The 27,975-nt window shown below is 53.4% G+C and overlaps 2 protein-coding genes across 5 annotated transcripts; one reads left to right on the forward strand and one right to left on the reverse strand.

Moving 5' to 3' along the window:
• Nucleotides 1-285: 285 nt before the first annotated feature.
• Nucleotides 286-621, reverse strand: RPRML (reprimo like). The gene has a single exon (XM_041399035.1). The coding sequence runs from the start codon at nt 619-621 to the stop codon at nt 286-288; it is 336 nt and encodes a 111-aa protein (XP_041254969.1).
• Nucleotides 622-4,546: 3,925 nt separating this feature from the next.
• On the forward strand, nt 4,547-27,743 carry ITGB3 (integrin subunit beta 3). Of its 4 annotated transcripts, none has more exons than XM_041399036.1 (15): nt 4,547-4,887; nt 9,830-9,915; nt 14,031-14,223; nt 16,127-16,379; nt 17,083-17,245; nt 18,481-18,642; nt 18,796-18,891; nt 19,046-19,135; nt 19,522-19,656; nt 20,295-20,724; nt 22,909-23,131; nt 23,402-23,502; nt 23,624-23,743; nt 24,745-24,911; nt 25,695-27,743. In XM_041399036.1, the coding sequence occupies exons 1-15, from the start codon at nt 4,830-4,832 to the stop codon at nt 25,761-25,763; spliced, it is 2,346 nt and encodes a 781-aa protein (XP_041254970.1). In that variant the 5' UTR covers nt 4,547-4,829; the 3' UTR covers nt 25,764-27,743. The 4 variants fall into 4 exon arrangements, with proteins under 4 accessions (XP_041254970.1, XP_041254973.1, XP_041254971.1 ...); XM_041399039.1 differs by lacking the exon at nt 4,547-4,887 and adding an exon at nt 5,113-5,139 and having other exon boundaries at nt 25,695-27,736; XM_041399037.1 differs by lacking the exon at nt 4,547-4,887 and adding an exon at nt 9,219-9,235 and having other exon boundaries at nt 25,695-27,736.
• The last annotated feature ends 232 nt before the right edge of the window (nt 27,744-27,975 follow it).

Here is a 27,975-nt window from a genome sequence, read left to right on the forward strand (position 1 = left end):
CTCCACACTATCACTGTTTCTGCAAGTTTCATGCAAAACTTAAGCCATTTCTGTGTGCAGCACAATGCTGGTCATTTATTGTGCTTCACACAGCTCTGGGGTGGTTTCCCCATTCGCCACCACATTTTGTTGACTGGGAAGAACAGGTTTGCTTTCCCATGGACACAGACAGACGAAAAGGCCCCTCCTCCCCTTCTCACTCCCCCCAGTTGCCCCAAACACATGGGAATGTGCATCTCAACACCAGGTCCATACAGTTCACTTGCCTACAAGAGCCCGGTGGCTTCAGTACAGTCCCATGATTGCAGCACCCACGTCCTTGGAAGGTCTTCGGTCTTTCACCAGAAAGTTAATCATGCTCTCCGACTTGATGAGCAGGTTGCAGCCCAAAAAGAAGATGCCAAACATCACAGTCAAGGAGAGGACGCAGAGGACAGCAATCTGCACCACCCTTGTGATGAAAAGGCTCCTCTCATCAGGTGCCAGGACCAAGGAGCCGCCATCAGTCGCGAGCACCGTGCTGGTCCCATTGCAGCAGGCCATGAGCATCCCCAAGCCCTGAGTCCTGTTGGGGTCAGCTGCCTGCTCCAGGAGAGTCTGGTTGAAAAAGGATCCATTCATGGTCTATGTGTGACCCCAAATCTTCAGGAAAGGTAAAAGGGAAGCTTGTTGTCCCCCTGTCCACCCTTCACAGGTCAGAGCTCGGCAGCTCCAAGCAACCTCCTGCCTTTCCTCTCTCAGTGCCCGGGATGAAGAGGGAACTTCCTCAAGGCTGTGAGCAGGTGGGAAGCCAGTCCATGCAGCCGACAGATGTCTGGATCCCAGATCTCTCCTGGCAGAGCGTTAGCACGAGCCCCCAGACAAGCAAAAGGAGAGAAAGAGAAAAGGAAAAAGGGATTTGGGGGAGAGGATGGCAGCCGGGGTCCACCCCATGCCCCCTGCCCTCACAACCTGCCCCCAAAACAGCAAAGCAGTGCTGCCAGATCCCGGGGTTTCTCCTGCTGGAAGGAGAGCTGGTGTCTGCCGGCTGGGAGCTCCACAAATGCAAGTTACAAGCTAAAGTCTTCACCGTGCTCAAAGAAAAAACAGCAACTCCACCCCCTTCCAGCCTCCCCCAGGCCCGCCTTCCTCCCCCTCCATGTTCGCCCTGCTGCCCACCCCTTCCCCATGCTGCACACCCCATCTCTGCCCTGCCACGGGTGCCCACACCCACCCCTATGCCACCCCCAGCTGGGGGCTGACCCCTAAAGCCCTGCAGAGTGGTACCTAGCTCATCCCTCCCTCCAGCCCTCCCACCTGCTCCCAAAAGCATCCTGCATGGTGAGTGTTCATCCTGGACTGCTGGCAGGTCCCTGTTCCCCCGAAGGCTCCTGTAAGCCTCAGGTCAGCACTGCTGTCACCGATCTCCTCTTGCTGCTCTGTGCCACCCACTCCTTCTCTGAGAAGCGTGGCCCTATCTAGCCAGTCCACCCCCAGCTCTGCTTGATGATGCCTGTCCTGTGCCTCCAGAGAAGAGCTGGATACAGGCCCTCTCTGCATCCTTTCCTCTGGCTGGGGGCTTCTTCCTCTGGGCACATGGTCTCCCTCTCCTCCCCTTCTCACTTTAGCTCCTCCAAAGGGAGGCACTCCACCCTGATCTCTGCTCTGTCCCCAGTTTTGGGTCCCACTGCAGCATCCAGGGCCAGAGCATCACAGGCCCCTTAGCCCCACCATAGCAATTCCAGGGGAAGTTTCACCATCACTCCCCTCTCTGTGTCTGCATAAGCTTCCAAAGTGACACCACGAGTCAGGGTGTCCAGCTTGTCAGGCTCATTCCTACTCCTGCTCATCCCAGGTCTGTGCCCACAGGACTGCCATGTCCAAGCTTCCTGGCTTTGCCCATTGGCATTTGCCTGGAAATCTGTCTGGATGGCCCAGAGTAGCAAATCACCCCCAAAGTACGGTGTGAGGACTTTGCCCTGGTTTATCCATGTACATACTGGCTTGTTTCCTTTGCCCAGCCTTTGAAGGGATTTTAATCAAACAAAAATGAGGACTGATGAGTTGTAGCTCAAGTCAGGAATGTGTGGCTGGCTGAGGGTGGCGGGCAGCTTGGCAGGGACAGTGTCAAGTGATCTTCCTTTTGGGCAGCTGGGATCCCCTGGTCTGCTGCTGTGACTTTAGGGGCTCAGACATGTTCAATTCAGGGTTTACTTGTTGCACTTTCCTCCTTGTTCTGGATTTAGCATTTCTCTCCGGGTTGCTCCCCACTCTGCTAGGGCAGTTGCAGCAGAAGTTATGCAGGAAGGAGGAGAAAACCCTGATCCAAGGAGCATCTGCTTGTGTTTAGTCTGGGACAATCCCACAGGAAATCAGAGCATCCCCAGTGCCCCAGCCTGGCATTGGGGATCCTCTCCCTGCATGCTCTCAGACTGAAGGAGTTTCTGCTCCCTCTGGTGGCTCCAGCTCCAGCATCTCTTCTCCCAGCACACCCAAGCATGGATTTGGGCTGCACCCATTGCTCCTGGGTCACAGCCTGTGGTGATGGCTCAGCCAGGGCTCCCAAACACTACCCTGCTGGCTTCTGCCTTCATCCCATCAGGGACCCCAAAATCTGGAGCATCCCACTGCCTATTATGCAGTGCCTGGAGGTAACATTGTGGAATCTAGGAATGGTTTTGGTTGCAAAGAACCTTAAGTCATTCTAACACCCTGTCACAGGCAAAGATATCTTCTGCTAGACCTGTCCAAACTATCCTTGAACACTTCCAGGGATGGGACATTCACATCCCAGCAATGATTTTAGGACAAGGAGCACCTTCTTGCATCTTGCAGGCAAATTCCATCCAAACATCTTGGATTGAGTTCATTCCATCCTTGTCCTCAGACAGGACCAGCCCAGGAAGGTGAAGGCAGGTCAAATACTTCATTTTGTGAGTTTTTCGTTTTTCTTTAGGCGTTTTTGCACCATGCTGAAAGTATCACAGCCCACACGGGGCAGGGCATTCCAGGACACACAGAGCAACATGTCCTTTGGGAGCAGCAGCACTTGCCAGTTTGGGTAGCCAGGAGCTGGGTAGGATGAGTCTCTGTGAAGGGGGCCTGGGAGATGGATGGCAGGGTGGGTCTGGGGGTGTGCAGAGCCAAACGGGATGCCATAGTCCTCTCTAGACTGTAAGACTAATCTTCCTTTCCATGAAACACTCAGACACAGTCACAGGATGACACAGCGCAGCACAGGGGGACAGGCAACCGTATGGGCAGAAAGCCCCACGTGATGGGAAAGGCCACATAGGCAGCATGTCCAGGCAGGAGAATAAGGAATTTGGGTGCCCTAACACTGGCTGATGGGGTCTGCAGTGAGATATGGCTCCAGGATCTGAAACAGGGCAGGACTGGAGATGCCCAAAAACAGGTTTGGGGTTTGTATTGTTGTCTCAGGCAAGGTACAGCCCTATTTGATACTGCATGAGGGTTGATGGGCTTCTCCCCTTTGCCAAATCTTCAATAACAAGCCCTAGGAAGGGAGTTGGATCCCAGCTGGACAGTGATCCCCACTGAGGAGGACAGCTGGATCCTCGAGGTTGGGGGGGCAGTGTGGAGAAGCAAAGAGGCGCCAAAACTTCTTTTAAAGCCAAGGAAAGTCCCCAGATCCTGAGGAAGAGTCTGTATCTCTACCTCATTTTCACAAAAACTGTTACCTCTTGTGGACAGCTGCCTGGTCTGGGACAAGTGCTGTTATCCTCATCTCCCAGCATGAGGCTGTGGCTCTTGTACAGCTCTGCACATCTGCAGCCTCCAGCACCTCAGGATGTGGCTGCAGCTCTTGGCACCCACAAAAACTTGTATTCCACAGCTTGGTATTTCTGTGTGCTGGGTTGTCTTGACCCAGGGCTGTGTCATTATTGTCCCCAACCCTGTCACCCAGTGGGAAAGAGTATCCCAGGGAAATTACTCCAGCCTTTCTCTCCCTTTTGTTCCCAAAGTTTATTCCAATGCCTCAGTTCCCTCAGCTCTGACTACAACCCTGGTATTGCAGGAGAATGAGAGGTTTATAAAACACCTTTGAGAGACACCCACAGGCAGTTCTGATGCTTCAGTGGGCACAGTCCCTGTGCAGATCCCAATCCCTGGATTTGTTCAGCACAGGATCGATTCCTAAGGACACAGAGAGGAAAAAACAATACAAGCGAGAAGAAAATCAGGTCCAAATTATGTGACCCCAAGCTGAGCTTTCCTCCCTTTGAGATGTCCAGGTTTATATCCAAACTGCTGGTTCCATCAGGTGTGCTTCCTGGCTGGGTCTCCCTCTGCTCCCAGCTCTGCTTTAGCAGGGATATTCCCTCTCTGGTGGGGGAGCTGAGAACCCACACTTTCGTATTAGTGTGTATTTGCTCTATTTCTCCTTAAATCCTTGAACTCCAGCAGCTCGGACGGGTTTTAAAACCAGCTGCCTTTCAAGAGTTAATAAAAGGAAGGAGTGAGCAAGGTTTTGTAAGGAATTAAAGCCAGGCGGAAGAGCCTATGGGAAAGAGCCTGTTACGAGCCCCGGGGCTGCAGGTCACCAGTGCCGAGGAAGGACTCGCTGCCAGGGTTTATTAGGTCCTTGTTTAAGCCTAGAGAGTGAAAACCTCATAAGGAGCTGCCGGCAGACCGGGCGGGGACACTCCGGACTCCGAAGTGACGAGGCAGCAGTTTCCTCCGGCCGCCCCACTCGCCATGTGTGTCACTCACCCAGCCCTATGATTCATCTTCTCAGCCGCTAAAAGCCTCCAGCTACTCCAGAGCCGCTGCCCATCACTCCTGGGGGGCTGGTCCACGCAGTGCCCCCACCCCGGGGCTCAGAGAAGATGGGTCAGCTCTCCGTGCCGCTCGGGATCCTCCTGCTCTGCGCTACTGGCAACTGGGGTAGGTTCGCTCTGTCGCTTGTGTCACCGCTTATAGCCATTTAGTGAAACTGTTGCCTGTTACTTCTACAAATCCCAGGACTTTCTGCCTTCCCAGGGTCTGTGATTTCATGGGAAAATCACTCGGAGGGGGAGCTGGCAGCCTGAGCTGCAGCGCGTTCCCACTTAGGAAGCGCTGCTCACGCCGGTCGGGCTTCGTCTGGGTCGGGGCCAGGAACTTCTCAAGGATGTTATAGAGTCAAGACATATTTTGGTGGGTTATTCTTATTGGATGTGGTAGATCTTAGTGGATCTACCTACTCTGTGTTTGGCTCTGGTTACTGGTTTGTAATGCAATGACTGGGGTGTGACTTGGGCTTCATCCTTTATAAACAGAAAATTCACTGGGAGAAATCACGTCAGGTAATTCCTCCCTGTGCCAGTACATTTTAAGGGCGGGGGGGAGGGGGCATTTGTGTCAGCATTGCTGTCCTGTGTTATTTTTCTCATGGATTTTTAATGCTTTTCTTTAAGAAATCTGATTTCTGGCATCGTATGATCTCAGGATAAATGTAGTTTGTGTTTTTAAATAGTTTTCCAATGTCAGAAGTACAGAAAAGCCTGGAAGAGCATTATCTCCTCCCCAGGTGTGTTCCTAGTCACTCGGCCTCAAAGGGAATCTAGAAACTGCAGTATGGTGATTTATAAATCGGTCACATTGTTTTCATGGCCAGACTTGGGGTTTGGGGCAACATTGTTCTGTCTAAAGAATTCCAGACTTTAGTGAATTCCCAGGAACAGCCTGAGGCTCTGATCTGCTGCCGGATGGAGCTGTCATCAGCACAAGACATGGGATAACCCCGGTAGGAGTTTGAGTTCACAGAGCTGCAATTTGGGGCTGTGCACATATCTCTGGTGCCTGTGCTCAGTTTGGGGCATCCCATTTCCAGGAAGATGCTGGCAGGAAGGGAGAGGCTTGAGACAAGAAACACCCCCAGAATGGTAGGGTGGGGATCTGCCAGAAAGCCCAGATCCTTATCACTTAGCCAAACAGAAAGGCTGGAGAGGATGTGGTTTGTACCTTTATCAAGTTTCCTCAAATGTCTTTATCAGGTTTTCTCTGTGCTCATTCTTGCTCAATTTGGCAGAGGGGGAAAACAAAGTGTGGCTGCTCCTGCACCACTCGGAGGGTACTCTGAGTGCAGACTGGGACTGAGTAATTTTCTCCAGTCAGGACAGGGTGATGCTGAGCCACAGACGTCTGGGGTCTTTCAAGTCCATCACTTCCCTAAATTCAATCCCAGGCTGGATGCGGCTTGGAGCAGCCTCGTCTAGTGGAAGGTGTTTCTGCTCATGGCAAGGGTGGAACTGGATGGGCTTTACGGTCACTTCCAATCCAGACTAGTCTGGGATTCCCTGCTTTCACCTCCCTCAGGACCACAGCTCTGCCCAGCCCCACCTGGGTGGTTCCCATCATTATGTGCAGTTTATCTCCCATTTCCTTGTATTTCTGGATTGCTTTTTTTAAAAAAACTGGAGTCTTTAGGATTAGCTCATTGTGTAAAAGAAGCTGCTATCATAGTTCAAAAATGCAGGTTTTGTACTTGGGTTTATTAGTTTTTATGGCAAGGAAAAAAGCTCCAAAGATGGGGGAAAAAAAAAAAGTCACTAAAAATACAGAATTTGTTAGTATAGGCTGTACTGGGATGGCGTTGACCTGCTCACAGCCAGGTAGTGTCCGAGTCTGGGAAGGACTGCCAGGCACTCACAGGGCCAAAACCTGAGAGAACTCCAGCTGCACATCCTCCCCATCTTTCACATCCTCCACCTCCTCCACATCCTCCACTTCTGCCCATCTGTGCTTTTGTTCCCACATCCTCACAGGATCCCTGCTCCCACAAAAATCTCCTAACACTGCATCCCTGCATCCAGCCATGCAACCAGTGCTGGGAATGCCAAAAAAGGAACATTTCCCTGTGGTGGGGGTGTGCAGTTACCTGCTCACATCAGGACCAGCCTCATGTTTGGATGGTCATAACTGCCCAGGTCCTGCTCCATCCAGCCCCAAGCAACCAAGAATGGCCCTGTACAGTGCTGGAGATTGGTTTCAAGGGAGAGAAGGATCCTCCATCCCCAGGAAAGTGTCTTGGTCATGGAGTGATGGACACCACAGGGACCACAAGGCTGTGTGAGTCTGGGAGCAGATACAGACCTCCAGGGAGCCCCAGGCAAAGCCACCAGCAATGGCACGGTGGCATGATGTGACATCAGACCCCAGGGCAGTCTTGGGAATGGCAGCATCCCTCCCACAGGGACTTCCCAGCTGCGGCCCCACCTGAGGCCATGTGCGGCTCCCTAGCCATGACAGTGCTCTGCCAGGTCTATGGCCCTCATTTCAAAATCCACCAGATTTACAGAAGACTGGATTTACATCCCCAGCAAAGAGAGGGGACAACAGATAAAGAACCCCTGGGTTTTGGGGTGGCAGCAGAAGGAAAGGAAACCACCAGGGTCCAGGGGCTGCACACAAGCAGGAGGTAATTTGTACCAAGTGGTGAGGAGCAGATGAGCTCAGAGGGTCCTGGGCCTCCTTCGCCTCAAGATCAGATTTCATGGCATGAGGAGGCACCCTGGGGCTCTGCCAGCAGACATGACCCTGGAATCCTCCACATGGAGTTTTAGTGGAACCTGGTCTCATTGAGACCAGGGTTACCACTGCACAGGGGAAACTGAGGCAGGGAGTGGCTGAGGGACTGGGTCTAGTCACAGGGAAAACCTGTTTGAGGCAGGATTTGGACTGGTGAGTCTCATGTTCCAGAGCCCTCATGGAGCCCTTGTCAGCTCTGCCCTTGCCCAGCAAGGTGGGTGCTGGGGCACAGCCAGGTGACTAAACCAGATAAAACCCCCCAGGAGGGGACAAAACCCACACTGGCATTAAACAGGAGACTGGAGCAGCAGTGTTGCTGGTGGCACTCTGTGCTGTAACTGCCTGAGCAGAGCTGAGCAACCACAGTTATAAGCCAGCAGCTAGACATGACCACCACACGAGGGATGTGAGAGTGGAAAGCAGGGATACTCCTGGCTTGTGGCAGGCGGGTACCTGGCACCTCTCCCCATCAGCTGTCATCCTGGTCCAGTATCAAAGAGCCAGGGCTCCCCGGGGACCTGCAGATTTGGAAGCTGTTTCTGTGTTCAGGCAAGTGGCCCCGGGGTTGGCAGCTCTGAGCATTTAGTCCAGAGCACCTGGAGCTGCCAGGGCTGTCCTGTCCCTGAGGCTGTCTGGGCAGTGCCTCCCTGCTGCCCAGGCTGAGCTGGCTCCCAGCTGCACAGCACAGCACAAATCCAGGGCACGTGCTCTGGCTGCAGCCAGCGGCACTTGGCAGGGCAGGAGGGATTTCACATGGACACAACAGGAGCCGGCGAGAGTCGTGGGAGATGGTGCTGTCATTGCTATTTTCAGAGAGCCGTTTGCCTTCCCTCTTCCTAGCCCTGTCCACCCAAGGACCAGTGTTGCTCCTGGCACATGGCTGAGGTGCAGGAAGTACTGCAGACCAACCTGTCACTCTTCTGGGCAATGTAACGTTTAAAATCTGTCCCATCCTCACAGGGAGCCAGGTATTTCAGGGTATGATGAGAGCTCTGGGCATGGGTGCTGCCCCAAAACTGGTGCTAAGCAAGGCACTTGGGCTCAGCCTTTAGTTTAATCTGGGACAAGTGGGAACTGCAGGTGTCATATGTGTGATGGGGACACTCTGGGGCACATCCCCAAGCAGCTGCTGGCCCCTGGGACAGCCACAGCCTGTGACACCACCCTCCAATAGACACACACACGTGTGAACACGTGTGTACACTCCCTGGCTACGTGCCAGCAAGCAGGAGTGAACGGTGCTGTAGTTGTGGTTCTGCTCAAAGATCTGATGATGTTGTTTCACCATTTCCTCTTTCTGCTCTGTGTTCCCTTTCCTGTGGTTGTGGGACACTGCTGGGACAGCCCTGGGCAACCATGGGGGCACACAGGGCAGAGGGGAAGGCCCTAGTACCCACTGCTCCCCACCAGCATCCCCCAGGCTCCCCCGCTGCTGTGTGTCCCAGCCAAGTGGATACTTGGCTGTAGTTTTCTCTGCCTGGGGAATCCTAAAACTGCTAAGATGCTTGTGCCCGGGAGGGAGGAAGAGCCAAGGGTGACGCCACGGCAGCGATGTCCCAGCCACTTGTCACATCGGCCATTGGCAGCAGGAACCACAGGGCCACCCCCTCTGGTCTGTGTCAGAGGAGATCCTCCTGTCCCTGGGCTCCACAGGCATTTTGTGGCCCTTTAATTCTCTCCCACAGGCTCACTGGCCTCTGACCTTCAGGACTGGTAGCAGCAGGTATCTCCCAGAGTCCCCACAGCCTCTGACAGAGCCCAAGCTTTCCTGGGACATTGGTGCCAGCCACCACCAGCACATTTCTGGACTTGTGCCCTTTCACTCCCCTCCTTTTGCTGGATTAGAAGCCTCGCCAAGACCAGCCACTGAGTTTAGTGTCTGCTCAAGGTGTCAACAACCACCCTGGGTCAAGGTGATGGGAAGAGGCAGACAATCCCTGGCAGGACTGTGGATACCACCCTGCACCCTTGGGAATTCACCCTTTCCACTCCTGCTGCCCCAAAGTGTCTGCAGGAGTGTCTGCAAGGATACATGAACCCCCTGCCAGGGGGCTTCACTCCAACACCCATGTGATGCTGCAGGGGTGAGAGGACCCTTTGAGGAGGTCGCAGGTAGGGAATGATGCTCAGCCTTGGGCAAGATGAAGCCCAGCTCATACCAGGCTGGAGACAGCAAGGAGGCAACATCCAGGGTTTGAGGTGGGAAAAGGGATAGAGAAGGGCCCTGGTGGAGCTCTGGCTGCTCAGAAGCTGGTGGCTGAGCACACATGTGAGTTTGGGTTCTGTGGGCTGTAATTGCTCTGTTTTGCTGTTTCAGGGGGCAACATCTGCACCACCCGTGGGGTGAACTCCTGCAAGCAGTGCCTGGCTGTCAGTCCCCTCTGCGCCTGGTGCTCTGCTGAGGTAAGAGCTGGGGCTGAGAAGGGCCCTGAGAAGGGCAGGGGAAGAACCTTTGGGATAAGTCTAGTTTACAGCCACAAGCTTAGTCTCCATCAGTTCCCACTGTATCTAAACAGATTCCTTAGTGGCACCTGGCTCAGAACCTCAGCTCAAGGCACTTGGTCAGTGGGCACTGCTTCTTCCCTGCTCCAAAAACATGCCCCTTATCTGGGTGTGTTGGTGGGAGCTACATTGAGCTGGCTGGGAAATTGTGGTGTTTCCACTAGGAATTCACTTTATCTTTCAAATAATGTACATTTTAAAAGTTGGTTTACTTTTGGTTTGCTTCTTGGAAACCTGTTGTAAAGCGCTGGCTGAAGAAGCCTAATTCCTGGAAGGGCTGAAAAGGGAAGGAGGTCTGGAAGGTCTGCAAGGAGGAATCAAAAATACTCATCAGAATTTAATGGCTGGGTTTTAAAGCCTTTTTCATTAGAAATAAGGGGAGAAGACAAGGTGCCTGGTTCTGGTTACTAAGCTAAAGTGGATGTGAGTGCTCTCGAATCGTCATATTTGGGTAGGTGAGAGCCAAGCAGATCTGCCACGTTACCCTCCAAAAATGCTGCCCTGGGGGTTAGTCCATTGGGTAAGAGGAGGGAGTTTCCCAAGGGGATGGGAGAGGAGCCCCAGGGCAGAGCCAAGGGAGGTGATGGGGATGGGGAGAACTGATGAAACTTTCAAGGCTTTCCTTGCTTTCTTCTTCTCTATCCTTGAAGACCCACTTCTATCAGCTGCAACTGTGCCCGTAATGCCCACTGGGACTTGGAAAAGATCTGGGAAAAGTGATCCAAGCTGGGAAACGCTGCTCGATCATGCCAGCAATTGTCTAATGCTTTGGGGTCAATGCATATCCAGAGGGGAGGCCTCTGGCTTGCTGCCCATCAGATCTGACGCTTGGCATGTGGTGTGAATAAAGATGTTTGTGCCCATCTTATCTCCCGAAAGGAGTGGCTAAAACATGCAGCTTGATAAGGGGCCTGCCTTCCCTCTCCATTCCCCCCTCCGTGGGCTCTTCCTTCCCAGCCGCTGATCCTGGGCTGCACTGGTGGCCTGACGGTGCACAGGGAGCCGTGATGGGTTTTTTTTTCCTGCAGAACAGCAAAGGCTTCCAAAAAAGGAAATATTTCCAGTGCTGCTCCGAGCTGCGCTCCCGGCAGACTCGGCAGGAGTGAGGGAGCCGTCCTGCTGAGAGCCAGCCCCCGAGAGCTGGGCTGTGTGCTCTGCTCAGCAACTCTGCCTCCAACATCTGGACCACGTTGTCTTAATTTAGCAAATGAGGGTTTTTTCTGTGGGTTTGTTTAATTTCCCTAGGGTGGGGGAGGGTTCTGATACTGCACCCCCCCCGGGTTTTAAAGGGACAGTGCCCATATTTGTGCTCCTTCTGCTCCCACTACAGCCCTTTTCCACTCACACTGCCTTCCCAAGGAGCCTGGGGTGATGATTTACTCCTGCTCCATTCTGGGTTTGGATTGGAGAAGGATTTCATTGTGGTGTGATCACCACCACCCCTCAGAGCAGAGTTGAGTTTTATTTATTTTTCAGAAACCTTGACCACTCTTACCAGCAAATAGATGTTCTCATCTGCTTTTCTGGAAAAAGCCAGCCAAGCTGTAACACTGAGACATATCTCTAAAACCCCTTTGGAGATTATGTGACCAGCCTATCAGGATCTGCAGGATTTCCTCCAGCCTCCTGATTTCCTTCATGGTTTCACCACCCAAAATGTCACCCCCTCTGGGTCTCTTGGAGGCTAGACTGGACCAGATTTGGATTTCAGAGAAGCTGCTGGAAGGTTTTAGCTTAATTTGTGGAGGTATCTGTGCTCTGAGCACTCCCAAGAGCTGTCCTGCAGAGAAGCTGATGCTGCATGTGGTTGTGTCTGAGATGAAAACAGAGATGCCCTGGGGAATACACAAGTTCCCACAGGCTGCCACCCTGGGAGCTCAGGGATGGAACCGGCTCTGCCAGAGCCCTGCCTGACCCTGCCCTCACTAATCAGCTCTGGAGGCAGTGATTGGGATAAAATAACCAGGTTTGCCATTCTGAAGGGAGTGTGTGCAGATGTTTGCTCTGCAGTGGGGCAGAGGGCAGGGAGAGCTGGCGAGCATCTCTGGGAAGGGCTGTGGGATGGCTGGGATAGAGAGGGTGCACACGTGTCCCCACAGCTCCCTGCAGGGTGCCATCAGGGCTGTGCTGACAGGGAATGGGTTTCTCATGGATGAAATCCCTGTACTGTGAGTTTGTCACCAGCAAGCTTGGGCTGCCTCCAGGTCACTCCTAACTAGGGCTGTGCCCCAGGTGTTGCATCAGCAAAGTGGCAGAGCCCGGGGTCAAAAACAGACTGGGGGCTGCCAGGGCCTTGTAGCCAAATGTCCCACTTTTGTAGTAGTTTTTTCTTGTTGGGAAGGCTCCTGTAAGTCTTGAGTCAGTCACTATATGTAGGACTCCAAAGAAAGGGGAAGGATGCAGCCCTGGGGTTAAACAGTTTCTCCATGGAAATCTCACAGCAGGAATGATGCTGTAAATCCCATGAGGCCTCTGAGCTCCTGGGAGCTCCCTAGGATCTCCAGGTATCACTGAGCACCATGGTTAAAACCCACCTGCCTAGCATGCTTTTCACCCACATATTTTTTCAGTGATTTCCGTGACTGGGACAGGAATGTACGTGATGATTGATCGATCTGGAGTGAACCAGCCACCCCTTCCCACAGTAGGGAGCTCTGTGGAGTAAGCTCATGGGTGGGTGGGTGTGAGGGAGCTAATTTGGAGGGATGACTCGTCCTCCTCTCTGTCAGCACACTGCCCAGGCGGGGGCAGGGTAGGAACACGCCTGCTGATGTATTTTTTGGCTTTCGCTTGGCCACAGTTTCCAGAGGGCTGTGGGCCAGCCAGGGCCTCCTGACAACATTTGTGTTTTTCTACTCGTTTGCATAAAACATACAAATTCATCCCTGGGTTCAACCAGCCTGAACCCAGTTCAGGGCATTTGATACCCTGCATGGGAACCTCTCTGGCGCTGGAAGGCTCAGCAGTGGATTCCAGCATCCCAGCAGCAGGGAGGGCACTGAACCAGCCCCACCAGGACTTGTGCCACATCCCTTTGCTGCAGGAAGAGGCTGTGGTCGTCCTCTGCTGAAGGACTCTAATATAGAAAGATTTGGGCTGAGGGAGGGAGGTAAAGAATCCCTTTGGAGGGGAGGGCAGGTGCTCCCTCAGCAGGAACATGAGGCAGCAGATCACAGCAGTGTTGGGCTGGGAGAGAAATTCTTCCCATATTTGTCTTCATAAGCAACCAAAGGAATAGGAACCCTCCTGAATGTTCTGTGATAACACAGAAGCTTTCTAGGAAAGGAGGGACAAGGCTGGAGCTCACCATGACTCCACACTTTGTGCTTCCTACCCCTGACAGGCTCTTCAAGGCTTTTCCCGCAGCCCCAGTGCCTTTGCAGTCTTTCACTCCTTTTTTGGTTCTCCTTTCCCCAGTCAGCTCCATCCATTAGGAAGCTGGAGTGCTGGAGATAAGTCTGATCCACTTCCAGACAGGAACTGAGCACTGCTCTGTGCAATGAGCTCACCCACAGTGGACACTCTCCTTGTTCATGACAGGATTTCTAAGGGCCCATGTTGGAAAAATGGGGGAAAAGGTGATTTGTCTTTTGTCAAAGTAGTAAATAATTTTAAAAGTCCCACACTGCCTCTATTCAGCTTGCCATGTTCACATCCTGCCTCACCCTCCTCTAGCCTTCCCAGAGAGAAGGGATTTCCTCTTAGCTCTGCCAAAACCCAAACCTAAGGCTCCAGCTGCCAGGAGTCAGGAGGAGGTTGGCAGGGATGTGTTATCCATCGTTCCTTGGCAAGGGCTGATGGGCTCCTGCAGGAATTGCTCCAGCAGGAGTTGCTGATCCCAAATTCCATCTGTCTGCTGCCTTCCTCAGGCAAGAGACCATGTGCCTCAAGAAGCCTTTGATCCTGTTCTGGAGTTAGGTGTGGTAAAGCAGGGGCTCTCCACGGAAAAGGTGGGGGCCTTTCTCCTTCTCCCAGCATAGTCCTGGGAGGCTCCTGACTGTGTCCCTCTCCCGCAGGTCTGGGCACAGTCAACCCCTCGCTGTGACCTGCGTGCCAACCTCCTGCACAACGGCTGCAGGCAGGACCACATCGAGTCCCCCAGCAGCAGCGTCACCGTCCTGGAGGACCGGCCCCTCAGCAACAAGGGCTCAGGGGGGTCCACCACCACCCAGATGAGCCCCCAGAGAATACAGCTGAACCTGCGGCCAGGTAAGAGCCCCCAGACTGCTGTAGGAAGGGGAGATGCAGTGGGAATAACCCAAAGGGCTTAGGCACTGATTGAGCCATCACTCTGCCTCACTGGCCGAGGTGGTCTCTTGTCCTTTAGGGACAAGGCCAGGCTGATGGCAGCACAGAATCCTCCAGAACATCTCTGGTGGGCAGCTGAGCTCTCTGATCTCTGTGTTCGTTCTCTTGCCTCAGTCCTGAGGTGTGTGAGGGGTAGGAGAGGATGCGACTTCAACAACACATGGGGTATTCTATAAAGCCGTTCTGAGGCACTGCTGCTGTGCTCAGAATGCCTGGGTGGAAGTCAGCTCATATCTAACAAGCCACAGAGCAGCTACCAGGGTTGGGCTGCCACCAGATCCCTGTAATATCCCAGGCTCTGCTCAGCCAGGCAGGCTGGAGCCAATTAACTGCTCTGGTCCTTTGCCAGCATCCAGGAGTTTCAAGGATGCCAGTCAGGAGGCAAAACTATAGTGCACATGGCCTCTGTGCACATCCCTGGGCATGGGCAGGAGGAGTCCTGCCCCATTGGAAGGACAGCAGCCAGAGGAATCCCCACACAGTCAGGACATGGAGCTTTTAAGTGGCCCTTGTTCTCTTTAGCTCTGAAGGTTGTTGTCAGGAGGAAGGTGAGTATGCTGCTCTGAGTGCTGTAAATCCCTGTTCCTTGGAATAAAGAGGAGAGACCCCCAGCTTGATACCATCTCTGCCAAACCAAGAAGGTTTGGCATAAGTCATCTGCCTTGACTCATGAACCAAGACCAAATCACAAAGGATACAAGCAGGACAGGTCACAGCTCATGTTCCACAAGCTCAGAATCCTCATGGTTTCAGCTCAATGAGAACAAACAGCTGCTCTCTAAGCACAAAAATGGGACCCCTGGCTCCACGGTGAGTTCCCAGCACAGCTGGAGAGGGAATGAAGCTTTTTGGGCTGTCATAAATTTTGAAACTTTCTCCATCCTGAAAGAACATGGTGTGCAGATTTAGACAGAAATGTGAAAACAATAATAATTTAAGCTCAGTTAAGGCCTTTTTTCTCAACATATGAGGTGTTCCGACAAGGCTGCAGCTGTGCCCTGGGTTATGTTTCAAAGAAACCATTTCAAAGATCAGAAGAAAGGACCTGTGTCTCTTAAAAAGGCAGAAAGAAAAGGTCAACCCTAAGTGTTTTCAGCTTTTTTTTTTTTTTTTTTGTGCAAAAGTCATCAAAACTGGGATGTTTTCCAGAAGGTTTTTGGAGGTTTTTGTTTCAATGGGAAATGTTTCACCAAAATTTTCTCAGAAGGGGCTGGGAGAGCCAAGAGGAGAGGAAAGAACAGGGTTTGAGGAAGGTGCAGAAAATGATCAGAGTCCTTGGAAGCTGAGAACTCTGAAGAAGCCTTGAACCCTGCCTTGTGATCCCTTTAAGACCTGCTGCCCACACACTGGGGGTTTCCCTCACTCCATCCAGCTGTTCCTGTAGGATATCTTGAAAGGTCAACCCTGGACAGGAAGATCTGCTCATGTCCCAGCACTGAGAGTTTAGGAGAGCAGGAGACATAACCCCCATCTGCCATAGAATTCCAGAATGGTTTTGGGGTTGGAAAGGACCTTGAAGACCATGCTGTTCCACTCCTTGCCACGGGCAGGGACAATTTCCACTATCCCAGGTTGCTCCAAGTTCAATCCAACCTGGCCTTGGACACTTCCAAGGGGTGCACAGCACATCTCCTGTGCAAGAACCTGACTAAGAGCTTTTCCCCTCTGTCTAAGTGTAATGTTCTCCTCCTAGAAGCTTTAACCATCCCCTTGGGTTCCTGCTGACCTCTCCTCACTAATCCTGTGGTAAGCCCCCCTCTTTCCAGGGGACGAGATCTCACTCTACTGCCCTGTCACTTTGCAGATGACTCCCAGGTCTTTCATGTCCAAGTGCGTCAAGTGGAAGATTACCCTGTGGACATCTACTACCTCATGGACCTGTCTAACTCAATGAAGGATGATCTGAGGAACATCCAGAACCTGGGCACAAAACTGGCCAGTGAGATGCGTAAGCTCACCAGCAACCTACGCATCGGCTTCGGGGCCTTTGTGGACAAACCCATTTCCCCCTACATGTACATATCTCCTCCAGAAGCCATCAAGAACCCTTGCTATGAGTAAGTCCAGGTTGAGGGAGTCCTGTAAGGGCCAGAAGTTGATGGGACACTACTGCAATGTGGCTGGAAAACCACATCAGTTGGCGAAGAATTGCAGCCCATAGAAAGGACCTGTGTTTGAGAGGTTCTTGAAAGGTTGTCTCCCAAGGGAAAGACAACAGGCTGGGACAGGGAAAGAGTGTGAGGAGGAAGGAGGCAGAGGTGTTAGGAACTGAATTAATCTCCCATTCCCTGTTCCTCTGTGCTACTAGGAGGGGGGTGAAGTTGAGCCTGGGAGGAAAAGAGGGGAGTGGAGAAAGTGGGTGCCTAATTCTGGACAGGGTTTAAACCTTGGTGCAGTCTGTGTTCTGCTGGCACAGGGAGGAGGAGCAGGTCTAAATTAGTAATACCATTATCACGGGAAAGCTGTTGAGGGAAAAAAAAATTGCATCATGTTTTCAAAAGAATTGTTGAGGCTGGAAGAAAATGACTCCTAAAAATCCCAGCAAGACTGAAGCTGGGAGCTGACCTGAGCCCAGCATCTCTACAACATTAATTTTATTTAAAAGATCCTTCACCAGCCTCAGGCTCTTGGGGGGAGGGGGGCATTGGGTCCCTCCAGCACATCCTGGGCAGGACCATGGGATGTGGGATGGCTGCAGGGCAGGGATGGGAGCTGGAAGAGCCTGATGATCCCTGTGCCCTGAGTGCTCTCTTCCCACAGGATCGGGGAAACCTGCCTGCCCATGTTTGGGTACAAACACGTCCTGTCACTCACGGATGAGGTGACTCGCTTCAACGAGGAGGTGCGGAAGCAGAGCGTCTCCCGGAACCGCGATGCACCTGAGGGCGGCTTTGATGCCATCATCCAGGCCACCGTGTGCGATGTAAGGGGCAGGAAGGCCTGGCTGGGATCAGCACAGGGTCACCAGGCTGGGCCAGGCAGGTTGGCAGGGACCAATCAATCCCTCCCAGACTGTAAGAGCCATAATGAGGGATGTGGGACTCCAGGCAGCTCTTCCAAATGCAGTTTATTGTATCGAAGACCTTACAGCAGCCCAGGGTTGTGGGTGACAGAGCCTGGGCCTACAGCTGCCAGCTCCAGCTGCAGGCAGGCCTGGAGACCCTTAGCTTAGGTTACAAATGCATTATATACTTTGCTGAGCATCTTAGTACAGTAGAACCAATCTACACCTTAACTACAGCCTATCATAATTACTATAATTACCATATTCATCTCACTATTCTCCAGTCACTAACAGTTAGTACATTACAGTTTAAGCTAGAAGTTGTTTTTCAGTTTTCTTGCAGTGGAAAATTCTGAGGCCTTTTTTCTACTTGCAACATCAGCTGACTTGTTTGCTTGTGCTATTTTTCTGCTTGGTAAAAGCATCTTCATGTTTGAGGTCGGTTTATCCTTTGCTCTAAGTCATAAAAACCCCTTTCTAACTAACATATCCTTTTTCTCCTTGGTTATCCAGTGAGACTGGCTCAGCAATTCTTTTCTTCTATATCAAAACTTGCTTCCATCTCTATTCCTTCTTCAGATTCTACATTCAAAAATCTTTCTGCCAAGCATACATATCTGTGAGACTTTCTTGTCAGACTTTCATGCTTCCCAACACCGGACATGATCGTAAGCCTTGTTGAGTTGTATGACTGATTTCTGGAGAGGGTCAACATTCAAGTGAGACATTTCCAGCCCAATAGTCAAGGGAAGAGCAGGACTCTCATGGGATCATGGTAGGGGAGAGGAGCGGAGCAGGTGCTCGGGAACAATCCCATGTGAGCCCTGCAGTGACCAGTCCAGAAGGGACAGCACCTCCTGTGCCTTCACCTTGGTTTTGCTGTAGATCTTGTGTCCCTGAGTCATTAGCCACGTTGATTAACACTCTAACCAATTAAAACTCATCTTTCACCTACAAGCAGCCCATGGCCCCCTTACAGATCCCCCACTCCCACAGCACTTCCCTGCGAGAGCAATTGCCTTGGTTCCCTGTGCAGAGGTTGGTCTCTACAGCCAAGCCGTGACCCCTTGCACAAAGGCAGCAGTGGGGTGCTGGCACATGGGACTGCCCTCAGCATGTTCTGACACATGACTGGGAGCTGCCTTTCGCCGCAGGAAAAAATTGGCTGGAGGAATGATGCTTCCCATCTGCTCGTCTTCACCACGGATGCGAAGACTCACATCGCACTGGACGGGCGGCTGGCTGGCATCGTGCAGCCCAATGATGCCCAGTGCCACATCGACAAGGATAATTTCTACTCTGCCACCACCACACTGGTAAAGCCTGACCTAGGCATGGGATTTTGGAGCCCAGAGCACCTGCTGGGTCCCCATGGGATGGGAAAGGTGTTTCACCATGGTTGGAGAGCACGATGGGGACCAAGGTGGGGGGTGTACATGCTCCTAGGCTATAGCTCTACTCTTCCCCAGGACTATCCCTCTCTGGGCCTGATGACTGAGAAACTCTCACAGAAGAACATCAATTTGATCTTTGCTGTGACAGATACGGTTGTTGGCCTCTACCAGGTACCAGCTGCAAAGCCACCCTCCTGGGTGGCTGATGGGCCATGGGTGGCTGGACATGGCTTGGTGGTCTGTCCTATCAAAGCTCTCATGTTCCAGGACTGGGTTTCGCACATTTACCCATCACAAACAGACCTTGTTTATGATATTCCTACAGAACTACAGCGAGCTGATCCCAGGCACAACTGTGGGCACCTTGTCCAGAGACTCCAGCAACGTCCTGCAGCTCATAGTGGACTCCTATGGGGTAAGTGTGCAGTGTGATGGCCCCACAACAGCACTCTCCGTAACAAAACAGCCACCGCTTCCCACTGCCAACAACCCACAGATTTGTCAGCTGCCCCAGTCCCAAGCATCCTCCTTGGAACAGCTGTGAGCATCTGCCTCCACCCATGTGTGCAGACACCCTGAGGGTGGGAGATCACTGTATTCACCACCTGTCCTTTCCAGTCTTGAAAACCTTTCCCTGTAGAGAATGACGCAGCTGAGGCTTGAGAAAGATTTGGGGCACTTTGCTCCTTTCCCATGTGCATGAGAGCATCACTGTGGTGCTGGGGGCAGGGCAGGACCCCATCAGGGCTAAGCCCTGCCCAGCCTGTGCTGTGTCTTCATCACTCCTCTCTCCTTCCCTAGAAAATCCGCTCCAAAGTGGAGCTGGAGGTGCGTGACCTCCCTGAAGAGCTGTCCCTGACCTTCAATGCCACCTGCCTCAACGATGAGGTCATCCCTGGACTCAAGTCTTGCATGGGGCTCAAGATCGGGGACACGGTGAGGATCCCACTCATGGGCTTGGCTTTTCTCCCCTCTATGTAGCAGCACTGCCAGGTCATCTGTTGCACCAGCACCATCTGCTTGTCCCACAACCTCCCAGGTGACATGGACCCTGGAATCTCAGCACTAGAGAGAGAGAGGTCCATCAGGGTGGGTGCAAGGAGGAGTATGCTTTTTTGAATCTGCTGGATGCAAACTCTGATGTCTCTAGCTGAGCCTGGGCTGCTGCCCACAGGGCATGGGAACCTGGAATCATTTGGGTTGGAAAAGCCCTCTAAGACCATCAAGTCCAACCACTAACTGATCTCTGACAGGTCCACCACTAAACCATGTCCCTAAGCACCATATTTACAGGTTTTTTGAACCCTTCCAGGGACAGTGATTCTACTTCTTCCCTGGGCAGCCGGTGCCAGAGCCTGACAAACCTCTCAGTGAAGAAATTTTTCCTAATATCAAACCTAAAATTTTCCTGGTTACTGTGGCAAGCACATTATCTAGCCCACATTGTGCTGGGACAGCTTTGATAAGCTTTGATGAGCCCAAAGGGACCCGGTGGCTCCCATTTCTGAGCTCCTTAAGCTGGGGCATGGACTGGAGCAGGTACTGACATCCAGACACACACCTTTGCCCTCCAGGTGAGCTTCAGTATCGAGGCCAAAGTGCGGGGCTGCCCCCAGGAGCAGCAGAAATCCTTCACCATCAAACCTGTGGGCTTCAAGGACAGCCTGACGGTGGTGGTGAACTTCGACTGCGAGTGCTCCTGTGAGAGCCGCGCCGAGACCAACAGCCCGTCCTGCAGCCATGGCAATGGCACTCTGGAGTGCGGCGTGTGCCGCTGCAACCCCGGGCGCCTGGGCTCACACTGCGAGTGCTCGGAGGAGGAGTATAACCCCTCACAGCAGGACAACTGCAGCCCTCGGCCAGGCCAGCCCCTGTGCAGCCAGCGTGGCGAGTGCATCTGCGGGCAGTGTGTGTGCCACAGCAGCGACTTTGGGAAGGTGACGGGCAAGTACTGCGAGTGCGACGACTTCTCCTGTGTTCGCTTCAAGGGCCAGATGTGCTCGGGTGAGTGCTGGGCTTGGCAGTGAGGCAGCTTGGGGCTGTTTAGGCTGCCTGAGATCCTGGGCAAGGGAGACACCAGTCATTTTGGGGCTTGTCCTGTGAGTTGTCCCCAACTCTGACTTGTTCAGCCGTGAATCTACCTGCACCAGCCCTGGTCTGAAGTGATGCAAGGGGAATTACTACCTTTTTGGCCACTGATATCACCTCCTGTGCCTGAGACCTGGGAGTGGGGATGGGCTAGAAGGTTAAAAAGGAGGCCTGGTGGGGCTGGTGGGGACCAAGCAAAGCAGCTCTGGGGTGTACAGGGCAGAGACCGTGCGTGAATCATACAGCTCAAACACATTAGAAGTACTGCTCTGAAGAAGGAAACTCTAGGGTGGAGGGGGAAGGGTGGGGAGAGGTGGGTTTTATCCTCCACCCAGTTCTGGAAGACTTCCTATTGGCAAAAGTGTTGGGGAAGTAAATCCTCCCTCCTTGCTGGCCTTACAGCATCTCCCCTCCTGAATATTAATCTCTGCCACATGCTCCCAGACTCACCCTCTCCAGCCCAGCTGCTCTCAGTACTGGAAAGAAAGGACCAGGTCCTTGGGTTCTCTGGTTCTCCTCCCAGGGAAGAAGCCCTCCCGCAGAAACCTCATCCCAACAGCAGTTCCAAATGTCCTGATATGCCAGGGCCTCTTTCCCACCAGGAACCTTCATTTAAGGTTCCTTCCACCCACATCTCCAGTAAACACTGAAGGTCTGAGTGAATTGCAGTGATCTACCCATCTCATCTATTTAAGGGATGTGAGAGAGGTGACAGTGCATAGGAATGAGGTATGAAACTGTGGCACATCCTGTCCAGGAGCAGAGTACCCCAAAACTGATTTAAGGGGGGAATGGGAGAGAGGTAGCCACTCCCATTCCTAACCCCAGCCTCCCTCTGTAAGCCCAGGATAGGTGGCTGCTAACAGAGTGTCAGAAAAAGACACCAATTCCCTGCTGAAATCCCAAAAATCCCCAGGAAAACATCAGTGGCCAAAGCTGATTCCACTCTGCTGGAGCCTGGCCTGGATGAGATGAAACCTGGGGCTAGATGACACTCGATTCTTGCTCCCTGATGTCCCCATATTGAGTTTTTGAGATCCCACCTGCCCCTCAGGACAACTTCATGGCTCACACTGCCTCTGTGCTGTTCAGATTGAGCCTTTATCTTAACAGCCTGCTGATAATGGAGGTGGAAACACTGGGTTTCCCCCACCCTGAGTAGTCAGTGTCCTCAAGGAGCCTGTTCCTGTTTGAACAAGGGCTGCAGGTCCCCAGGATGGGTGAGGGGCAATGATGAAGAGCTGCCCCTGGCCAGGGTGAGCTGTTAATTAACCTGAACTCTCTGACCCTGTTGAGTCACTTCTCCCCAGCCTACCCGTCTGTTTCCATGCCTTGTCACCCAGCGTGGCACTATTTTCCTGTGACTCAGCCCTAGTTCCTCATTAATGGGGTTATACATTTATTTCACATGCCAGTGCCTCCAAGGGCATGGCCGGGAGGGTGCCCAGCCAATCCCCTGCCGGGAGCAGCATTCCCAACCTGTCCTTCCCGCTGTGCTCAGGGCTTAGGACAGGTCAGCGCCTGCAGCTCCACAGTGTTTCCACCACTTGCCGTGTCTCCTCTTTGAGCTGAAATAAACCACAATCCAAATAGCTCCAGGGTTTGGCAGGATTTGAGCATGACTATCTGTCTGTCTGAGTAAACCAGTCTCAGTGAGCGTGTATTGGGCTTTTCCCAGCAGTCAGCTTTCCCTGTCTGGTCCAGGCCTGAGAAAGGAGTCAGACTTGGGGGCTTTGACCAGACGTCCTGACTCAATCTGAAATTCAAAGCCACAGAAAAAACTTGACTTGCTCAGAGACAGATCTGATGGAGCATCTCCAGTTGCTGCTGCTGGAGCTGGGGCAGCTCAGCCTGAAATGTGGGAGTTTGTTCTTGCTTGGGTGGGATAAGAGGAGTGTTGGGGACATGGTGAAGGTCTGGGTTTGGTGTGAGCTTCTCTGTGTCCCACCCCAAGGACAGTGCAAAGGAGTTGTCCTAGGTGGCCAGTCTGCCTTGCAGTGCCCACAGAAGATGAGCTGCCACTCTCGGTCATAGGCATCCATATGGGGAACTGCCTCTGTGGACACACTTAGAGTTCTGATGCCTTTTGGTTGTCCCCAGGCCATGGGCAGTGCAGCTGTGGGGACTGTCTGTGCAACTCAGACTGGACAGGAGACTACTGCAACTGCACCACGCGCACGGACACCTGCATGTCCAGCAACGGGCTGGTGTGCAGCGGCCATGGCTCCTGCGTGTGCGGCCGCTGCGAGTGCACCCAGCCCGGCTCCTACGGCGACACCTGCGAGAAGTGCCCCACCTGCCCGGACGCCTGCACCATCAAAAAGTGAGAAAGAGCAGAGGGCTGGGACAGCTCATACCACATTGTGGGCTGGCAGAGAGCTGGGATAGGTCATATTCCACTGGGGAGCTGGCAGAGAGCTGAGAAGGGTCATATCCCATCATGGAGCTGGCAGCACTGGTGGCAGGAGCTCTCACTATCTGCAGCCCGGTAGGGCTGGAACTGCTGTGATTTCCACAGCCTGAAACTGAAAGGTGTGACAGTTCCCAGAGGAGAGCATGGAAAAGCTCATGGTACTTCCCTCCTCTTCCACAGGGATTGTGTGGAGTGCAAGAAGTTTGAGCGGGGAAAGCTAGTGGAGCAGCAGTCCTGCAGCCGCATGTGCCGTGACGAGATTGAGACGGTGCAGGAACTGAGTAAGAGGAGACCCAACCCCTGTCCTAATACGTGGAAATCCAAGGGGCTGTGTATGCCACATGCTTTCCCTCTGTGTGTGCACCCCTCAGCATGGGGACTCTGAGCCTCTCCCTCTGGCAGGTGACAGGGGCAAGGATGCTGTGAACTGCACCTATAAGGATGAGAATGACTGTGTGATGAGGTTCCAGTACTACGAGGACTCCAGTGGCAAGTCCATCCTCTATGTCATCGAGGAGCCTGGTAAGACCCAGCTGCCATGCTTAGGCTGGGGGCTGCAGAATGTACTGTGTTGGGTTTCTGTGCAGAACAGAGGGATGTTGAGTTCCCTTTGTACCTCCCACTCCAGCCAGGCTCATGGGGCACCAGGGCTGGGGGCTGAGAGGGATTAAAGAACTTCTTTGTCCCCTCCTCAGTTCCAGCGGGCCATGATTTCCTGCCTCTCAGGTATCACATTTCCTACGTGATTTCATCCCTTCATTGAGGCCAAGGACGGGGTTTCAACCTTCCCACTGCCCTGATCCTGTGTTTGACTTTGTGGGGGTGATTTTTCTTGGGAAGCAGATAAGAGGAGGCTCCCATCAGCAGCCCTGGGGTCTCCACTGACCTCAGCTGAGCCTGGGGCTGTGTGGCTGCAGATCCTTCAGAAGCAGGGCAGTGAAGGCAGCCACCAGCTCTCACTGCAGCTATCTGCCATGGGCAGCGTACAGCGCACACTTCCCAGCCCCACAGCCAGATGGGAGAGGAGAGGCAGGGCAAAGGCTGGGGTGGCCACATGGCCCGGGGCAGTGTGCAGGGGGAGCAGGAGCTGTGGAGGCTCACACTGGATCTCCCTGCCCCCATTTGCCAATTCAGTGTTGACACACAGACAGAGGCGGGGGCAGGGTGTCAGTGGGCTGCTGGTTTGGGGCAAACTTCACAAGCACAAGGACTTGGTCTCCAGTGTCATCCCCCACTGTGGGCGGGACCTGTGAGGCCCCTGATCTAGCTCTAGGCTTGAGTGCAGACTCCCACTCTACAGACAGGTGCTCAGGTATTTTGGCACAGGTGCCCTATGGATGGGATCCTCCTTCACAGAGCCTGCTGTGCTCAGGGTAGAGGATTCTGCTTGCTGGCAGAGGAGGATGATGCCCTCCTGAGACCAAAGGAGCTCCATGTACCCATGGCCAGGTGGCCCCAGAGCTGCTTTAAGTTGCCCTGGGGGTGCTGAGCTCCTCCCAACCCTGCCCTCCTCTCTGCTCCAGACTGTCCAAAGGGGCCAGACGTCCTGGTGGTCCTGCTCTCGGTGACAGGTGCCATCCTGCTCATCGGCCTTGCTGCCCTGCTCATATGGAAGCTCCTCATCACCATCCACGACCGCCGTGAATTCGCCCATTTTGAGGAGGAGAAGGCCAGGGCCAAGTGGGACACGGTGAGGACCAGTGGATTGGGTGTGCTGGGCAGGAGCCCCAAAACCCCCAGCCTCTGCCTTGAGGGATCCAGATCCCAGTGCTCCTGGCGTGAGAGCCCAGCTGCTGTCTGTTGTCCCATGACATGGTCCTTAAGGGCCAGCTTGTCCCATTCCTCTCTAAAGCCTGGGATAATGTCCCATGCAGGACTCAAGGTGACACTGCCACCCAGGACACCCCTTCCCTGAGCCTGCTGTCGTCCCAGGGGCTGTGCACAGGTGATAGGAGATGTCCTAGATTATTTTCCCCCCTCAAGCATATTCAAAGCACTTGTCAGCAGCACGGCCCCCTTACTCACTGCTCGCAGCAGTGTTTCCATCCCATGAGTGAGGCAGAAGGTCCCTCCTGCCACAGGATGTGGAAAGCACTGAGGAACCCCGAGCACAAGGGAGGGGGCTGGGACAGGACTGGTACCTGTCCCTCACCTCTCCTCCATCTCCTAACCCCCCACAAAGTGAAGGGATGGTGTGGGATGGGATGGGATGGGATGGGAAGCTCTTTCAAGAGGTCTCTCTCCTCCTGAGCTGCTGCTGCTTTTCCTTTCCTCCACAGCAGCTTTTCCCTCTTCTGCCCCATGAAACCTTATGGGGAGCCATTAAACTGCTCATCCAAAGCCTTGGGTGGAGACAGGGATCCACCACTCCATGCTGAGACAGTGCCTCAGTTACCCCAGATTTTAAGTAGAACAAATGCTGATGCCAAGCACAAAGTGATGATGCTCTTTTTCATCTTCTTTCTTCCTCCAGACCCATAACCCTTTATATAAAGAGGCCACATCTACCTTCACCAACATTACATACCGTGGGAACATGTAAGGATGCCACATCCAGCACTGGCCATGGGATCAGCTGATGATCCTGGGATCTCCTGGAACCCAGTTTACAGAAGAGCTTGTTTGTGTCTGCCTGTGTGAATGACTGCATGTGATTTAACAAGTCCCTGACTGCCTCCAACCCCTATTGTCTGTCACCCCACTGTAACTGCAGGGACATTCTTTCCATGGCAACCTCGGTCCTTACCTCAGCGGGTCGCTCGCAAAGCCACCGGCCCCCCCAAACACTGAACACAGAGAAATGGGATGATCTCTGTCAGTCTGTGAACTCTTCGGTGCTCATCGGGCCATGGGCATTTCAGGAGCAGCTGCTTGAACCACATGCTGAGCTGTGTTCTCCTCCACAGCGTGTGCTGGTGAAGCTCTGCTCACTTGGAGTCCCCTTCTGCACTGGCCTCGGTCCCTCTGGGCACAGGGACCTTCTCCTTTGGGACAGAGCAGCTGCCAGCAGCAGGAGCCATCGCTGGCTTTGGGGATTCAGGACACTGCTCGAGCAGCCCAGCAGCTCCTTTCTTCTTGCAGCCATATGTCACTGGTGCTGCTGTGACCCAGGGTGGTAAAAAGCTGTGCCCCGCATAACAGTGCCCTCCCTCGCTCCCTCCAATGCATTCAGTCTATACCACCTGCCAATTCCGTGTAGCATCAGCTGTGCTGGTACCAGCTGCAGCCTGGCTCAGCCCCTGGGATGGTGCTGAGCTCCTCCTGTCTGCCTCCGCTGTGCCCATGCCACAGCGCACATGGATGTGCCAGCAGCTGCTTCAGGAAGGTCATGACACCTGATATCCCTTGAGCCTGGCCACCTCTCTCCCCTTACTGTGTTTTTTGGACTGTGTAAAACTGTAAAACCTCTGGACTTCTGTGTGGCTAAGGGTTCCAGAAGAGCAGGCAGGGAGGGGTCAGGCTATGTCCTGCTGCCTGGGGTTGTGTGTCACCCGTGGAGGAAAACAAAGAGCTGTCCCAGGGGCAGTGCTGGGCTGTAAGAGTGCTGCTGCCTGGTCCCTACCCTGCCAGAGCACATGGCTCAATTCTCCTCAATTGCCCCAAAAAGCAACAGTGACCTTGCTCCCATCGTGGGGTTGGCCCCAACGGCCCCAGCAGCGTGTTGGCTGAGCTGGTGGCCCTGTGTCCCTGTTCCCTGGCTGACCTGTCCCAGCAGTGTGGGAGCAGGGGCAGCAGTTGGTGCTGGGTGGGATCTGGGGCTGAACCCTGGAGGGGGGCCAGGGATGGATGGGCAGCACTAGAGTGCCAGTGATTCACATCACAAAAATAAAAATAATAATAAACAAACAAACAAGAACCAGGGGAAGAAAAAAAAAAAAAACAAACACCACTCAGACTATGATCAGTGTGGTCCCCAGCCTGTGTCCAGCTTTCTACTCTGAGGGCAGCCCCTGACAGCCCAGCACAACTAAGGGAGCTGGTTTGAGATGAGATGGGTTAACAGATGGCAGAACCAGGGCAAACTGGGCTGTGGGCCCGCCATGGGGGTCTCTGTTCTGTTACTGGTTCCCTCCTCAGGGTCAATAACAATTTGGGGGTCACAAGGTGGGCCAAAGCCCACAGCAGACTATGGTACTGGCAGCACCTCACTCGCATGCAAGTGGAGTGAACCCCAGCATGCAACATCCTGTTTGCTTGGGTCTCTGACACCCCACACATGCCCAGTGCTACCAGGTGCTCCCAACCCACACTGTATTCAGGCACCTTGGGCAGTGTTCAGTGTCCCTGGCTGTGCCAGGCAGGGGCTCAGTGGGTGATTTCAGCACCCAAGTGGAATCTGGGCTTGAGTGGAGTTAGGCCCAGCTTGGTTTGGCCCCAGGCTGAGCATTTTGTCTACTGGCTGGCTCAGGGAAAGGCAAAGGCAAAGGCAGAGCCTGGCTACAACATGAAGAAGCAGGATGAGTTCCCCTCAGGCTTCCAGGGACTGCTTCCACTGGAGAAACCCCAATGATTCCACATATGCTATTCAGGCAGGAGACTTCCATTTCCCATGGAGCTGTGGGATGAGGCAAGACCCCAGTTTATCCCAGTTCACTGCCCTTGATGCCAGGGGGTATGGCTATTTGCAGGATCAAGCCCATGACCACAAGAAGCAGCTGTTGGGAGTCAGGAGTGACTTTTCCCCCCCAAAATCAAGGCAATGTCGCTGTGCCGGATGGAGTAGATGAGAAGGAGCAGTCGGAGGTCCCTCCTGG

The sequence above is a fragment of the Onychostruthus taczanowskii genome, unplaced genomic scaffold, assembly GCF_017590055.1.
Source record: "Onychostruthus taczanowskii isolate IOZ18803 unplaced genomic scaffold, ASM1759005v1 scaffold152, whole genome shotgun sequence".
Lineage (NCBI taxonomy): Eukaryota > Metazoa > Chordata > Aves > Passeriformes > Passeridae > Onychostruthus > Onychostruthus taczanowskii.

Bases quoted from the DNA above. Each gene is read 5' to 3' on its own strand.
- RPRML (XM_041399035.1), bottom strand. From the start codon at position 621: ATGAATGGATCCTTTTTCAACCAGACTCTCCTGGAGCAGGCAGCTGAC.
- ITGB3 (XM_041399036.1), top strand. From the start codon at position 4,830: ATGGGTCAGCTCTCCGTGCCGCTCGGGATCCTCCTGCTCTGCGCTACT. The intron at 18,643-18,795 runs GTAAAGCCTGAC...ACTCTTCCCCAG, and splicing joins ACTCTGCCACCACCACACTG to GACTATCCCTCTCTGGGCCT. The intron at 18,892-19,045 runs GTACCAGCTGCA...ATATTCCTACAG, and splicing joins CGGTTGTTGGCCTCTACCAG to AACTACAGCGAGCTGATCCC.